The sequence below is a fragment of the Tympanuchus pallidicinctus genome, unplaced genomic scaffold (assembly GCF_026119805.1).
Source record: "Tympanuchus pallidicinctus isolate F22 unplaced genomic scaffold, pur_lepc_1.0 scaffold1, whole genome shotgun sequence".
Taxonomy (NCBI): Eukaryota; Metazoa; Chordata; class Aves; order Galliformes; family Phasianidae; genus Tympanuchus; species Tympanuchus pallidicinctus.
In genome coordinates, this window is record NW_026294618.1 from 17,309,967 (window position 1) to 17,327,531 (window position 17,565).

Sequence of the window (17,565 nt, forward strand, 5' to 3'; positions counted from 1 at the left end):
AGAGTAAATAGTTTTAGCCCTGGGACTTGGAAACAGAATAACTTTTAAGTATCCTAGATTTATGTAGAATCAAAATCTGTATCCTCAGCCTAGTCTTGGATTACCAGAAATGTGCTTGCATTGCTAAAATGCAAATGAATCTGAGGTGTTTGGAATCTGAGGTCTGGTTTTCTTGAAAGACTCAGCACGGGATAATGTGATCCATCTTGAGGAGATGAGAAAAAGAAAACCAAACACAAACTACCTCTTCCTTTCTGTTTTTTTTTTTTTTTTTTTAATTATTTTGAGCAATCTTTCAGGGGCCCAGAATAAATTCTGTTCTTTATTCCCCTTTGCAGAAACCTTTTGGATGTATTGCCCGTTACAAAATTGAATGACATGTCTGTTTTCTCTCATAGTGTTTGTAAAGAATGCCTCCGGACAGGTTCTTTCAGATCTTCTGCATTGTTCCTGAGATATGTGTTATTAAGATATTTTCTTCCATCTGATTATCTTCAATAGTATCTAGCTCCTTCACATCAACGGGTCACTTTCATAAGGATTTTTTCAGATTCTTGACAACTTGAAAAGCTGCCAGTCATATGCATAAGAAGACTAAAAAAAAAAAAAAATAGGTCTTACCTGCTTAAACATCAATAAAAGAAAAATGATCACATATGACCTGAAGGAACCACACGTGATAGTGTACTTTCTTTGAAGGGAAGACAAGAAATGGTCTTCTTGAGTATGAAAGTAAATGTTATAGACAGTAATATAGATCAGTTAATCTTTGTAGTTATAAATGGCAATACCAAACTGTATGTTTCTTTCTTAAACACTCATTCCACTATGAATTCTGTGAATTAAATTAGGTGAACTGTATTGTTTAAATGAAACGCTATTAACAACTGGGGAACATACAGAAATTAGTGCAAGTTAGAGGCATATTTGTCCTTTGTTTACCCAACCTTTGGTTAACTGAGACTCCTGGTTAACTGAAAGTTGGTCGTGTCCCCTGACGGCAGTATTCAGCATGCATTATTCCCTTGCTTTTCCAGAGAGACATTTGAAACCTTCAGAATAATGGAGTTCTGGGTAAGTGGGTGAGCACTGCATGAGGCACATTGCTGTCTAGGGACGTGACCAACTTTCGGTTAACCAGGCATGTCAGTTAACAGGAAGTTAGAAAAAGCATTGTGGGAGATGAAGTGTCTGCGTATGTGTGTTTATTAGCTCTCTGCTGTTAGATGGTTTGTAGTAAAGTATACATTCAGGAGAATTGCAGAACAGATCTTCTCTTTTTAATTAGCCAGAGGCTGTATGTTGTTTGTGCCAGCACCCTTATTGTTAGTTGACCTTAAACATAGCATAAGTAAATGATAATGGACCTTGGAACTAAATATCTGAAGCTATTCTGTAGTATCAGACTGTATTTGGTTTGTTCATTTAAATTCAATTGAATTTTAATTGTGATGTTAGATTCACAGCTGGCTAGGTGGACCAGTGATATCCTGCAAGCAATTCAAACATAATGCTGTGTGTGCTTTGTGATTGTAAGGATGCATATTTTCAGAGGGAAGTGATAAAGGGCAGAGAGTGATCAGCACTTCATTTCTGCAGCAGCACTATCTGTTTAAATGATTGCTGTTTGCAAGGCCCTCTGCCTTTTCTTTCTGTTGGGAGGACTGTGGTTGTAATACGACTCTGTTTCAGGGAGGCAGGTGGATGCTGATGGCCGCCAGGCAGGAGTGATTCTCTATGGGGGAAGGGAGCTGTAAGGTCTTCCTGCAAACTCACCTGCCCTGCAGCTACAAAACAAATGTACTGTGGTGCCCTTAAAGAATAGAGTGGCTTTGTGTCTGGGGAAGAGAAGAACTGCTTTCAACTAGCAGGGCATAGCCATTCACTCTTGACTGGTTTGAAATTTAAAGACTAGCCTGAATCAGTTTTCAAATATTTTCACTGCAAAAGAGAGTAAGTCTTTCTCTCATGATGATGTAGATGACTAGGAACTTGGATAGTGAGAGGTGAAGTATATGGTAATAAGTGAGAATTTGCATTTTTAGTGCATCTGGTGTTACAACTCTAGGAACAGGAAGAAAAAAATTATCACATTTGGAGGGGTGCCTTTATATCCTTTGTGTTACTCTGAGTTGGTCCAGGATTGCAGCATAGGAGAGAGCACAATGTCAAGGACCAAAACTTCTTATCTACCTGCTCTCATGTAATAGATGATATGCTTTGAATAATTCAGTTGGCAACAAGGAAGGTGGACCGTGATGAGAGAAAAGCTGTTGATTAAGGGAAAAAATAACACTTGTCTTTTAATGCCTGAAGTATGACAGGAAGGGTGGAAGAGATTGAAATGCTTCAAGTGGGTACTGAGACCTGCACTGAAGTTGAGAATGGCATGTGTTTTCCCTACAAATGAGTTCTTTATGCTTCACATGACTGTGTTATCTGAAATGTATGTATGTGCAGATATTAGGTGTAGAAGGTGCATCCCTTCCTTGAACTGACACTACTGCACTGTTAAATAGAAACTTGTGCTCTAGATGTTAGTGACACTTAACATTGCATTTTAAATCAAGAGTGTTGATGGATGCTTACTTTCTTCTTTTTTCTTTTCTTTTTCTTTTTTAATTTTAGGATTAAAGAGCCCCTTCAGGACAGTGTAATAGCTACCTATGAAGAACATGAAGATAGTGTATATGCAGTTGAATGGTCCTCAGCAGACCCATGGCTATTTGCCTCTTTAAGCTATGATGGGAGACTTGTTATTAACAGGGTTCCAAGAGCTCTTAAATATCACATACTATTATAATTTGTTTGGATTATGATGGAATTGTTGTCTTGATGTACACAATTGGTAGGTATTGTTTAACGTTTTTTTTTTCAGGATCTACTTTCAGTTTTATTAAACATAAATACATTTTTGTTAAGAAAATTTGTACTTATATGGATGCTTTCAATTTGTCTTTTGTATTTACCTTGGAAAGTATAATGCCTATTTTAGAAAAGGCCATACTAGTTGTTGTTTTTCTCTTTTTTTTTTTTTTTTTTTTTTTTTTTTGTAGCCACTGAGTGTAGGAATTACAAAATTTCTGGAGGTGCTGGGTGCTCTCCATACTACTGATTTATTACTTCAGCGTTATGCAGATACAGTGGATTAGAGAGGAGTTAACACTGAGATAAAACTGGAACAAGGTGCATGTGGAGGAAGTCATCTAGTCATTTACAAGAATAATATTTTATCTATCTTCCTTATATAAGCAGCCTTCTGTTCTTAGATAGGGTCATGTTCTGCTGACTGTTCTGGTTCACTCTTCAACTACCGTAAATGCAGTTGGGAATGTTCTGAAAGGTTGTCGTAACTCAGTCCAGTATTGTAAATAGTTTTTCTCATTTTGTCTGTCTTAAGAAGGAGTGTTAATCGTGAGGATGAAACCATCAAAGCTGAGTTTTCATTTAAGCTTTACAATAGTATCAAAATCTCACCCTGTAATTTGCAGATTAAATGCACTTTTGTGCTGTGTATTGTTAGAAACATCTATCTTTACCAAAAACTCTTATGTTGTCATGTAATGTAATATACAGTGTTTGCAGAACTTAGTTGTTTTGTAGTATGTGTTGAGGGACTCTGGAGCTATATCGTTAACATGAAAAACCTTTTGATGTTTGTAAGTAATCTCATTCTTATCCTTTTGACTCTGTGCCGTTCTGCAGTATGAAGTAGCAGACTTTCAACTAAGCACAGAACGTCCTTTGCTATATCATACTTTTTGCAATGTATGACCTAGGTATCAGTGACTACCTTGCTGCAAATGCTGAGAACAGATGTTGCCCTGCAGGAGGATGCTCAGAGAACTTGAAATGTAGATGGAAGAGTGGTAACATATTCCTGCACATATTGATACATCCCTACCCACTCAACTTGATGAAAATTCTGCTGCCTATTCTTTGTATACTTAGACTGAACATAGCAGCAGTTATCCCTTGTTGTCTTTACATCACTGTTCCTTCCTGTTGTCTTCAGATCTTGGGTGTGTGTGGTGATGTTGGTTGTGGTGGCATTCTTTAAGGCTACTCTGAATAAGAAATGCCAAGGCCACTGGCATAGGCCAATGGACAGACCAATTCCAGACTCTGCCAGTGCTTCCTAACAGAGTTGCTGTAGTAACTGCTGGAGATGGTTGAGGGGGGGCCTGCTCCTAATCTCTGCTTGTTCCTTACCCACTGCCTGGATTGAAACGTTGCCAATTGTGTGCACTCAGCTGCTGCTGTGGGAACACACTCTGAGAGTATTGCTGGCTGCTACAAACCAAAGTGTCCAAAGTTGAATTCTGTTTCTAGCTTTTTGAAAAACTTGTTAGGAAGAATTCATGAGGGAGTTAATTTAATTATATCTGTATTATTGTTTGTTTATGTGTTACTGCGATGTCTGTCTGCTCCAGAGTGAATGCTTCATTGGAAATTCTGATGGTCTACATTTCTGTGCTAAGGTTTTAAATTTGTGCTGTTTGAAATTGTCTCAATCTGTAATAAGGCATGAGCTATGCGTTTGTATGTTATAAGAAAAATTACTTTTCCAACTCAGTAGAGCTTCAGTTGTTTGAATATCAAAATCCTTGGAGGAGCTGCAGCTTTTGTGGAGCTTTCAGTCTTCAGACACAAAACCCTGTTGCTTTTTTCTTCCACATAAGAAGCCCTGTAGTTTTTCTTTAGTGTACAGCACAGCTCTTCAAAATCTCATCAACATTAGGAATAAAGGTCTAATGAAATTTTATTGTCTGCTAATGTATATGGCTTGTAGTGGGGAGGTGACAGGAAGTCATATAGCCATATGTGGGATTTGGTTTGATTATAATGTGTAATAAAATCTGGGACAGATTTCAGACTAATTTTGATGTAGTTGCATTTTCTTTAATATCGAGAGCTTATATGTGACAGCTGTACCTGCAAACAAATAATAACAAAAAATTATTTCTCTTGTTTTAGTTCTGTCAAATGTGCATAATATCACACAATAGGGAGTAAGAGGGACAGGAAACACTGTGAAGGGAAGGAGTAGCAGGTAAAATTTGAATGAAATGAGTTACAGTAGAATCAGGAGAGCAGTAAGGATCAAGTTTTAATCGTTTTCATTTTCATTTCATCTGTACCAGGCTCTGAGCAACTAGATCTTGCTGTCAATGTCCATGTACATTGCATGGGAGTTACATTAAATGATATTCAGAGTAGTAAAGAGGACTGACTGGAGAACTATGGGGGATCTTAATATCATGGAGAGACTGGATGATGAAATGATAGATGGAATTCTATGCAGAAAATGTGAAGGAAACTTTGATTTTATTGATATGCACTGGTGGTCTCAAGTTACTGTTGTTATGGAAGTAAGATTTTAGGGTTATAGAAGATCTTTAAAACCATCAGCTTAAAGTAGATTAAAATAGTAACTAAAGGGGAATTGTTAGAAAGCAAGCAAAGAAGAAAATAAAGTACTGTGTACATTATGTATATTTATAAATCCATAGAGTATATGCGTCTTAATACATCTAATTGTGTTATCTTCTGTCTTAGAATTGACAGTGCAACTGTATCAGTGGAAAAGTTTTTAGAGAAGGGTGACAGGAATGATGAGTGGCATGTATAGGGATAACTAAAAAGTCTGAGAGGCAGGTGGTTAAGAGGGAGTGATAAAATTCCTTGAAGTCAGAAGTCATGGAAGGAGAGGATGAGTGGGGAGTGATTGTACAGTGATTGTGCTGTGATTTTTTTTTTTTTTTTTTTTTAATTTTTTTTCCTGATGGCAGAACTACAGATTATTAAATGGAGTGGCTGCAAGTACGCAAAATGAGGTTCGTCTTCACAGGGCATGCAGCTGAGCTCCAGCATTCCATTACCGCTGCACCCCATCCTCACTCCTCTGCAAAAAATAAAACCTCCAAACAGACAACCAAATCTCCTTAAAGTTTACATCGCTTGGAAGTAAGCAGACCAGTACTTGAAAGGTGAATCCATTAAAGTTTGTTATAAAAGTAAAAGCTCAGAAAATCCTTTTGAACTATGAATTGCTGGACACCACCAAGAATACTCGCAAGTAATCCCTTTGTGCTTGCCTGGTCCTTATTTGCTTTCCTAGGTGTGCTATTTGCTAGTAAAGGGGAAAAAAAAAAAAAAAGTTTAAAGAAAATAGTAATATATTCTATAAGGTTGTGTCTCTGGTTTTGATAGAACTCCATGATTCTCTCAAAATGCTTTACTTTGGATGCAAGCTCTGTTTTGGGAAGTATTAGGAAGCCTTCACATCTCAAGTGAATCAGTATTCTGAAAAATGTCTACGTTGCGAAATGCTCCTTGGCAAGGAGACTGTGGGGGCAAACTGATTTCTGTACAGGGTTGTCCATTGTTTCTTCTGAGATGCGAACTGTGGTCTGACTGACCCCCCAGCACTGGCTTGTTTCAGTGTTCAAGAGAGAATGGTAAGCACATAGTTACATTTTCAGTCACCTCTTAAATGACTTTTGTTTTGTTTTGCAGAATATATATGTTTTATTTTTGAAAAATTGTATTGTGGTATTCCTTAAAAATGTCAGATTGTCAATGTTGCCACCTAAAAATTTGTTGTATTTCAGATTTGGTGCTGAGAATCTTTTCTTCGTCAGCAGTTCAGTATGTGAGTCTGGTATAGAATTACAAAAATGTTTTCGAAGTTGTTTTTAATGTGAATTCTTAAAGGAGAAAGAATTAGTAGTATTCTTATGGGGGTTTTGAGCATGATCTAAATGGAGTCAATAGAAATCTTGACCGTTTAATAAAAATCTTGAAATAACAATCTGGTTCTCTTTAGCTAAAAAAGATACTAATTTCAAATTGGGGAAAAAAAATAAATAAATAAATGCAAAGCAATACCCTTCAGTGCTGACCTGGATCTTTGCTTGTGGTGTCAGTGCTAAAATTACCCTGACCTGTACTGAAGCCCAGGAAATTAATGAGCTGCTTGTCAATTTTAAAATTAATGATAAATATGTATTGAATGGCATGGATAGACTTGACATTTGTTCTAGGCCAATTCTTCTTATCTCTTACCTTTTCATTCCTCAAAGGTGAGTGAAAGTATCCCCTGTATTATGCTCAACACTAAAATTAGCTGAGAACAGTTGGAAAGAAGTAAGCTGGCTGGCCCTTGCATTTTCCATCTGACAGCAGAAAGTATTGACTCTGTATCTGTCTCTTTTTGGAAATTCCAAATCTTATGGTCTGGAACCTCTTGCAGTATTTGAGACTGAAATTCTTGCAGTTTAAGGTAGGCAGGGCTATGCTATTAAAGGCCATAGTCTGACTGTGGTAGTTGTGTCTGGGATATTAATGATGCAGTAAAAAGAGAGTAATGATAATTGTAAATGTCAGTATTGGATACAAGTTTCTAATGCTGCAGTGTGGCTATTTGCTTTCACAGAATATGTTGAAGGTTGTTTGCTTGTTTGTTTTTTGTGGGGAAGATACAAAGAAGGCACTTAATACTACAATGAAACCTGTGATATGAAAGCTGTTCTGAAGTCCTTGCTTTCTGGAATAGCAAGGAAGAGTGCAAATCCGGTTTAGGGAGGCCTAGCCTTCCTATAAAGGAAACTGCTGAGTGTGAAGCTGTGCATACTCTCCAGAATTACTTGTACGTTGCTCCTGCACGTTCCACTTGCCACTTTGGTCAGTGAGGAACTAGTGAAGTGAAAAGAAAATGACATGAAGTGATTTGGAGGAAAATAAACAAAGGAGAAGAAAAGGTAAGAGGAGGAGTGACAAATACAGGATGAAAAGTGAATTGAAAAAGGACAAGTTCAATGAAAGATCATTTTGGCAAACAGAAATAGAAAGGACAGATGAAATTGGCAATAAACGAAGGGAAAGTTATGGGAGAAAGGGGAAAGAAGTTTTGTTTGTTTGTTCTAGCTATGTTATAAAAGCTCCTTAAAATCTTCTGTATTAGTCTTTCTGCCTTAAATGATTTAAGTGCTAGAGAACTGCTGGCTTATATTTAAGGTTTTTTAGCTCTGTCATTGGAGATGGTTCATAGAGGGTAGTTGCTGACAAGTTTGAATATGAAGAAACAAAGTGACCCATAAGTGATTAATCCTTATTGTTTGGTTTTAAAGGGGTAGGATTTTTCAGCTGATTCTTTTCAGGATGTAACTGTGTGTGTGTGTGTGAACAGTTGTGTTTCATTACAATTCAGTTATCAAACGGGGGTAATCAGCCTGGGAAAACAGCACTCTTAGAGTCTGGAATAGATTAGGTTAGTTGGAATGGGGGATGCACAAAGATATCTGGTGCAACTGTCTGACCATGTCATGGCTAATGTAAAGTTAAAGGATATTATTGAGGGCATTATCCAAATGACTCTTGAGTGCTGACAGGCATGGGTCATCAACCACGGGAAGTCTGGGGAACCTCTGGGAAGTGTTTGTCCACTCTCAAGGTAAAATATAATATATACACACACATATATATTCTTTAATCTGAACCACCCCAATGCAATTTTGTGCCATTTCCACACACCCTGTCATCAGTCACCAACAAGGATTTCAAGCAGGCTGTCTCTTGAGTCACACTAGCTATATCTGCAAAATGTATCTTGTTTACGACTTACAGGGAGAGTCCTAGTGAGAACAACTCAAGATAATTAGATGTGATTAATAAAATATCTGAGGCATATCCTCCTTTCCTTACTGACCTTGCTGCAGAAGAGCTTTGAGCTGCTTTAGAGAAAATACTGAGCCCTTCTGTTTTAGTGCTACAGCAGCCACGACTTCATAAAGGGTTTTAGTGCTCCAGCACAGAAGATAACTTTGGGGAGAAAGAGACGAATGAGTCTTCCTGAATCCAGGAGCCGAGCTCCCCATGTGGAGATGCATGGCAAATTTGTGAGTTGCTGTTGCCCTGGAGCCACAGCAACAGCTGCCAAGCAGCTGGGCTGAGCAGGGAGGACCTCTGATGTACCTTTTCAGCAAATTGTCCATTTATTTTGATTCTACATAGAGTTCAGGATTTTGGCAAGAGGAGCTGTGGAAAAGCTTTTAAGCAGAGAATGGATTTAGGAGAACATGGGAAACATTGGAAAATTCAGAGATGCTGCATACTAATATTCACATAAGCAAGTCTATATGAGCTGAACCCTGGGATGATAATAGACTTGGCAGTCATTTTCTCTGAACCTCTTCCAGTTTCTAAAAATTTGCAGACAACTAAGGCAAGGGAGAGACTTGAAAAACTACAGAAATGGTATTAGTGTTTGGATTAGTAGTGCAGAGAGTTGAAAGAGGAAAATAAGTATGAATGAAGAAATTCTTAGCAAAAATGTGAGAGTTTGATTTGTTTTCATTTCAGCTTTTCTAATAAGCACTACTTGAAAATAGTAACAAATAATCAGAAATGAAGTTGCTGCATCTATGTAGGGAAGTTATAGATTAGCTGTTCGGCGTGTCACAATGCAGACATGAGTATTTGTATAGTTTTCCTGATCACTTTCTTTTCTAAACAGAATGGGTTAAATTTAGTATATGATGGTACATGAACTTAGAACACAGGTGAAGAGGAAAACAAACAAACAAAAAAAACCCGACAACACAAAACCCGATTTTCCTAATTACTGACCATGGAAAAGAGCTTTGGCTTTAAAACAAACAAAAAAACCCCATCCCTTGATTTTTTTTGCACAGAAAGGAGTATGAGTAAAGAATACCTGGAATTTGGCTTTGCAGAGATTGTGAACAAGGAGGTCTGTTTTCCAATATGCAGTTGGTGGGATAAAATACTCACTTGAGTAAATTCAGCTGTGTTCAGGTGTACACCTGAATTATATTGAGCAGAAGTTTCCTCTCTGAAACTGCTTCTGAAAAAGGATTATGCTCCTCAGAATAAGGACATAACAGCATAAACAGGACAGTATCTTCTTAAAATTAAAAATGCCTCTTTATCATTAGGAGGTTGGCTATATAACACGTCAGTTTGAAATATCGAAGAGTGTTGGGTGCATATGTGGCTGCTGATAGGAACTGGTAGGTAGATGGAGCCATAGATACTTTGATGCCATTGCTTTTGTTTTGTTTTGTATCTCATTTTATCTGGGTAAAACAGGAAAAATCTGGTAGATATATTATTATAGGAAAATCTGTTAGCAAAAGCACAAATGAGAGCTTCATCACAATGGGATCAGTTTAATCCTTTGCAAAGCAAATATCAGAGAGCTTCAACAACTGTTCTGACCACCCTGTCAGTTGTGAGTGACAGTTGCTTGGATTCTGCTTCGTAGATGGATGCATATTTCTGATCTATGTTTTAATCATCTGTTTTCACTGTTAATACTGCTTGAATATTTTCAGTCTGTTGTTGGAGTAACTTGCAGAAATCCTGTACAATTTTCTGCTGCAATTCACAGACTTTTTTTTTTTTTTTTTAAATAGAGGGCAAAGCTGCTTTTATTTTTATGCATTCATGCTGCTCTATCAGGAGGTATTCAGGTTTCCTTTCTCTTGTCTGCACCTCAGGGCTTAAGCTACAATTTAAATTCCACTGGTTTTGGACTGGTCATTGCTGAAAACTAAGAAGAACTATGGATGAAGCTTGAGTATGACTGACATGTTCATATTCATCAGAAAACAGTCAGCAGGAAGGAATGAGTAGAGTAATTGTTAGATTGTTCCCTCCTTCACTGCTTGTGCAAAATACATAGGCTGCAGGGAGGAAGCTACCTGAGGTTATTAAGATTAATACTGCTAGAAATTCCAATCAGCTCACACAAGGCTGCTCCTCAAGGCTGTCAGATGCCTACTGCCTTCTCTGATTCAGGTGGGGCCACATCAATTTTGAATTTCCCAACAGAGATTGCTGTGATTTATGAGTTTAGGAGGCTGATAAATATGGTTAGTTGAAGTGTTTGTGAAATAATTGGATCAGAATAATTTCAGTCATCTGTGCTCAATTTATTTTCTTCAGTAACCGCAGGAGGGTGCAGTTCTGCATTGGGAGCTTCATCTCAAGGATTCCTATCACAGGAAAGACTTGTGGAACCTAGAAAAGAGCGACTTAATTTTGCCATCAGGCCTGTTTGACAGCCTTATGAGCTGATTTAAGACCCATCAGAATTGGAGAGTAAGTATTCTGGGCTCTTCCAGTATTGTCCATGACTGAGTCTGAGGCAGTTCTGGTTTGTGCATTGTGGAATAATGTCTGCTGGAAAAGCTAATGAGTTTTACTACCTAGAGTTTGCTAACCATTTTACTGTTCACTGGGGGCAAGGGAGATTGTTTCTATCTGTCTGTTGTAAATTACTTCCTAGTGAGAAGTTTTATTAATATTTCTCTTTTGGATTTTGTGAATTTTTCTGGAGTAGTGATCAGTAACAGTTCTCTCTACAGTGAAGGGAGCTCCATTGTATCCCTGAGGATATTAGAGTTTTGATAAATGTGTCTGAGTTTATCGTTTGTCTTCCCACATACCCCCCAAAAAATTAAATTCTGGGTGGATTGTTCTAGAAAAAGTACTGAACATAAAATGCATTTGCATTTACTACCAAATGTAAAAGAGAACAGGAGAAAGCTTTGTGTGATGATTGAGTGGAAGTCAATAGGGAATGGAAAGCCAAGCAAGTGTTGCAGATAAACATCTTCCTCTTATCATAAACAGTATTTTTATTGTCATCAAAGAGAGCTGCTATCAGGGGAGGTTTATGGGGGAAGGCAATGGCTTCTTTTTGGGTATCTTGAATGTGGAGAGAAATTTGGCAAGCAGGATGTCAGTTCATGTTTAATAAGCTACCAGGTCTAACGCTATTTTATTCCCCATTTTCACTAAGATTCTTGGAGTGAATTTTACTGGCTAGGAATGTGTCAGCAGATTGGGGAAGGCTTATACTTTGTTACCTGATTCTCTGTCAGAGTTGCCACATTCTAGCTCTGTTTTTCCCTTTTGGGTTTTACACCTCATATATTCCTTTTTTTTTTTTTTTTTTTTTTTTTTTTTTTTTTTACTACGGAATGCTTGAACAACTGTTTCCCACCACAACAGCCTTCCATCTGTAATCTTCTGTTAATCTTCGTGGCTTTTCTACAGACTTTCATACGTCCTTTTGCCTCAACTCATCACCTTTTTTGGAATTCAGAACAAAAGCTGTGTAGCATGCCATAAATGTCAGGGTGGCAGAGTGAGAGCAGATTTCTCAGGAGTTCCAGACTTGTAAAAAAAAAAAGATAAATAAATAAATAAAATAAAAGGATGAATTTATTCTGTAATGAGTCAGGGATGTAGGCTGATGCTAGAGATATGCCTTTCCCAAGGTGGTTTATGTAAGTATGAATATACTCATGCTCATGAAACATAACCTGGCCTGCATATGACCTTATTATCTGGTCACCCATGGCTCGAGAGCTTGGGGTAGCTCCTTTTACTGTGTGGTGAAGAATTGCCATGTGCTTGAAGAGGAATAAGTAAGTATTTCTCCAAGCTCTTATTCTCTCAGTGTGCTTGCCTTGAAATTCAGTATTTTAGATCATTTTTCAATACTTAATGTTTATTTTAATTTCATCTACTCATTCAGTTTTATAGAAGGAGGATGGAGGCTTCAGAATTGAAGGAACTGGTAGGATTTGGGGATGAAGTAGTTAGACTACATATAAAGATTTGAGAACGAAGTGTAAACTGGTACCATGTTTTTCAGAGTCCATTATGACAATCTGTATAGTAAGATCAAAATGTATGGTTTTTGGAGACATTGAGCAGCTATATTGAAGAAGAAGCTGGTGCACTAAGTTTGCATAGGTTAAAAAAACAGCGATACTCAGAATGACAAACTAAAATTCATCTACTCACTTCCTGTAACTTTTCCTTAAGTACAGTGTTAATTCCTTGAATTAACTCATAACAGTTCATTTCATCACTTATTTAGAGACAAAATAAGCCCTGTGACTTCTTATGGTCCCACTTGCTGTAGCATATTACTGTATATTGTACAAAACCCTTTTTTGTACTATGGAGTATAAGACCTCTTAGTGATGTGTTCAGTATTGTGGCAGCACCACAATGTAGTACCACGTAAGTTCAAATATGAGTACTAACTTCAAAATATATATTTTTAAGACATCATGTCCCTTTTTAATTGCTCTGCAAGTAGGAAGATTTTTCCATGAATAACTTTTTTGGAATCTCCTTACTGAGGTCTACTCACCATGAAATACACACTGCCTCAGAATGGTGGGGAAGGCATAGTGAAAAATGTGCTACTTAGTTGGGATATGGATATAAACCGAATCAAATTTGGGTTTGGGACTTAGCATGAAATTACAGCACAAAATAACTGTGCTATATGCAGAAAATTTTAATAGAAAAAGTCAAAATTAATGCATTCTGTGTGGTCTTTTCTGTTTGCACAGAGAACAGCAGAAGGGAATGTGGCAGGACTGGCTCACTGGTGTTTTTGCTCTACTGCTGTGAAAAGCATTTTCAATACTTGCATAATTTAGAGCATGACATTATGATTTTCAAAGCTTCAAATTGGAGTAAAGCATTTACATAATCTAATTAAATCATGTAAATGTTTTATGATAATATTCAAGTAAGTGCAAAACTTGTTTCACAGATGCATCCCATTCTTAGGCCATTGGGAAAACCCAATTTAAGCATGCAGATGGATGTTACTAACCATGCATGCTTTGGGAGGTCAACACGGTGCTTACTGAATGCTCTGTTCTTAGTATAACCTCTGACGCCTGTTTCACACAGCATCATCTTTCCAAGAGCTTGAAGGTAAGCTGATACCAGAGGGAAAGGCAAAGCAGATTTAAAAGGCTACTTGCAACCTCTTATAATTTGAATGAAAGTGAAGCTACCGCGATACGTAATAAATTGCTTCAATTTCGGTGAACATTAAAATAATCCCGTGGTGATCCTCTTAGCAGCAGCTCTGCCACATGTAGTATCAGATCTCGCAAAGTATGCATAGTACTTGGATGGGAAGCTACCAGGGGAAACCCCACAAAGCCTCTTGGTGACTACTAGGTTTGTTTTTGCCTCTGGCTGTGCTAACTCACAAAATACTGGAAGCACTTGGCCAGCATCCATGATGAGAGATGCTGTCTTGTAATGAGATTTTTAAGAAATCTTTTTTTGTTTCCAAGCACATTGTCACTAAACTGTCTTCAACAGTAGTTCTTTGTTGAATCCTGTCTTTTTTTTTCTCCTAATACTGCAGTAAGTGAGTCCTAATTTTCCAAATTTAGGCAAGCTAATACTAAGCTAGTACTAGCAGCATTTTTTGAAGTGCAGTGCTGCATTGCTCAGATGAATTTTTGTTATTAGCAAATGTAGGTTCTCTGAGACCAGGTTGCTGTCTCTTCTAAATAAAATCATTGCAGTTTACTTTTATTATTGCCATACTAATTTACTGTAACTGATGACAGAAATGTGTGTATATACTGCCAGGTGTTTTGTGCTTTCACAGTAATTATAATGGCTGGAAAGCACTAGGGTGTTACCTGTTCCAGGCTGCTGATGCAAGTGGTGTGCTGCTAGAAACGTGGGATGGACTGCCTACAGAGTGCTGACCTGGTTTGTGCATATATTATAACTGTGATGTTAGTCCACCAGCACTCATTTTTATCCAAAAGTGATATAAGGGAAGCCTGTATCTAACATACCTCTCAATTTAGCTATTATAATTGTATTATTTACTGCCGCAACACATAATAATATGCAAAATAGTAAATTGGCTTGGAGCTCAGTGGTATGGGGAGCTCTGGATACATTAAATTCATGTCTGAAGTAGCTCTCAGAAAGGTGAAATATACCAGCAATGAATTAAGTATTTGCTAATTAGACATAGAAATATAATTACTTAACAGATTTTTCATCTGATTTTTGAGGGAGTAAAGCCAGTGTAAATTTAAAATGGAAGCTGAGGAGTTCAGCGCATAATGTTAACTGCCAAGGAGAACGATGCAGTGACCTTATTCGCAGCTACACATGCATCATGTGTAGGAATGCCTGTCATAGCCATAATGATTTAACATCAGGGCAGGGCAATATTTCTTGGTTCTTCCTCCGCACTGTAGGCAGTTTCCTTTAGAAGTGGAATGGGAAGCTGTAGGTGTTTCTGGTGAAAAATGGTAATGCTGGAGAGGTGCCCTTTACTACAAATCCAGCACTGCTGCTTGCTTTAGTTCAACTTAAGAAAAAGGATTTGCAAAGTCACAGCCTGGTAGATGAAGTCACAGTTGAATGAAGCTTAAGTTTCAGCATGCTTGGATTCTGTATTTTGCATTACTCAGTTGTTGGTTACACTGTATTTAAATATAGTAGGTTACATTGCGTAAGTTTTTAAGGCAGTGAGACTATTTAATTGCAGAAAAAGAATGCTTTTCCTTTAAAATCTACAATATTGTGGTCATTGAAGATGCTTAGATTTAGACTGGAAAGCTCATAGAACCAATGTTTAACTTGAACTGCTAGGACACATGCACAACTATACATAACCAAGGAGTTTTTGTACAAGTATAGTAAAAAAAAAAAAAAAAAAGTATAACAAAATGCCACATGTTAATTGTTGTTAATAGTTCTATTATCAAATCTTTGTTACCTTTCAGTACTGAACTGAGTGTGAGCCTGATATCGCCTCTGTAACTACTAAAAGATCTCGAGTGCCAGTCTTCAACAGTGATAGATAGAGGCTTCATAATTATCTGATCCGCAAATGCCCATGGTCACTGAATCATCTCCACAGTCTACAAGCTGCTCTTTTATTACTGTGTGGAGTGTCTTCACCTATGGCATCCGCATTTCAACACAAGGCAAAGCACTCAAGATTTTTTTAATTGCTGAAAATTGTTGCAGTTTGGTTTTCTTTTTAAATTCCTGCTTCCAAAGTACTTTAATGTTTTCAAAGAATTTGATTTGAAAAGTTTAGGAGAATGTCGAATAAATCGAAGAACAGCTAAAACAAACTTTAATTCTCTCTGCGCACATATAGAAAACTGGTTCTCAACCTTAGCAATATCCCTAGATGCATATTACCTACCTCTGCAACTATAAGATTCAGCTCATAAAACTGAATTACTTTAAGAGAAATAAATACTGAGGAATAGAATGAACAGCAAGAATTCTTTCCCATTTCTCACAGTACAAAATCTACAGGTTAGCAAGTTTAAAACAAACAAAAAATACTTTTTCTTATAGTACATAATTTTTGTGGTAGAACTCATCACATGGTGGAATGAAAACTAAAGGAGTAAGGAAATTAAATCATAGAATCAAAGAATATCCTGAGTTAGAGAATACCCATAGGGGTCATTGAGTCCAACTCCCAGCCCCACAAAGCACCACCCAAAAATCAGACATATGTCTGAGAGTGTTTTTGCCTCAGGAAGTCTTTAGTTTGGATTGCTGGGAATTCAGCAAGTAAGTGAACAATCACACACCGCTAAACTGCTTGTGGTCTTGCATACTCTTAAAGCATTTCTACTGATCTATCTTGGAGTTAAAGTACAGATTAGATACACTTTTAATATGATTTATTAGGGCGATTCTGTCTTCCCTAGGATTGCAGTCTGACCTCCATGAATAACCATCTCCTTATTTAAAGCTATGCCCTTCTCAACATTTTGAGTGGTTTCTGAGCAACTTAATAGATGTGTGTGTGGTTCACCAAACTGCATAGCTGTATCTGGAGCATGCATGAAAGCTACCAGCGCTATGCAAGTAAAACTCGATCAAGGTGAGCTTGATACAGAGCTCACAGAGGGTGATGAAACATTGGCTATAGGCTTGGGTCTAATCTTTAGAGAGTACTTGTTTTGATTAGCAGTTTAAATGAAAAAGAATACCTAACCAAATATAATAAGGAGAAGAGACTTCTCTGTGTTTCATAACAAAATTCCTAACATTGTCTTATCAGACTTTATAAAATTATTTTTAAACATCCTATGCACTGAAAGATGATCTTTGTGAGTATTCAGCTCCTTTGACTTGAGGAGCTGGTGGTGAAGAAAGAATCTGAACTTAGTTTTTTACGTAAAACTGTTACTGGTAGAGACTGGCATGCATTCTTCAGTATTTCTTCTGAAGGTTTTTTTTCTTTTTTTTCCCCATTTAAATTATAATCCTAGCATGTTCCCTATAGCTTTGTAACATATCCATTACTTTTGCTGCTTTCTTTTAGACAGATTTCACAAATGCCATAGTTAGCATCTCTGAGTGCATACTGAACATGAATGGAACAGGGGAGCACGGTCTGATCTTCAGCATACCCTGAGTCTAACATGATTCTTCTCTTGTCCTTGATCAAAGTGATTGACATGTTATTGTGGTTGGCTGAAGCTTAAAATGACACCTGGTTGTTTTTGTTTTCCTTCTGACTTGGGAATGCCCTGGGGCCTGCTAATCTTTGTGTTCTGCATATAGAATTTGTTTTGTCCTCTAAAGCTGCAGTGTCTGTACATATAATATGATTAATTTTATTTGTGTAGTACCCAACTATAACAAAGAAAAATAAATAACATAAATAAAATAAATAACAAGGTAGCTTAAATCATTTACTCAGGT

The 17,565-nt window shown here is 37.3% G+C and overlaps 1 protein-coding gene across 5 annotated transcripts in view; it reads left to right on the forward strand.

The window, feature by feature from the left end:
• The window catches only part of EIPR1 (EARP complex and GARP complex interacting protein 1), a 69,900-nt gene extending 54,378 nt beyond the window's left edge, over nucleotides 1–15,522 (forward strand). For 2 of the 5 annotated variants that reach the window (XM_052700999.1, XM_052701025.1), the window contains one exon: nucleotides 2,629–15,522. In XM_052700999.1, coding sequence (XP_052556959.1) covers nucleotides 2,629–2,803 — 175 coding nt within the window. In that variant the 3' untranslated portion in view covers nucleotides 2,804–15,522. The remainder of the gene's footprint in view (nucleotides 1–2,628) is intronic. The other 3 variants (XR_008210531.1, XR_008210532.1, XM_052701017.1) reach the window with 3 other exon arrangements.
• Nucleotides 15,523–17,565: the final 2,043 nt, after the last annotated feature.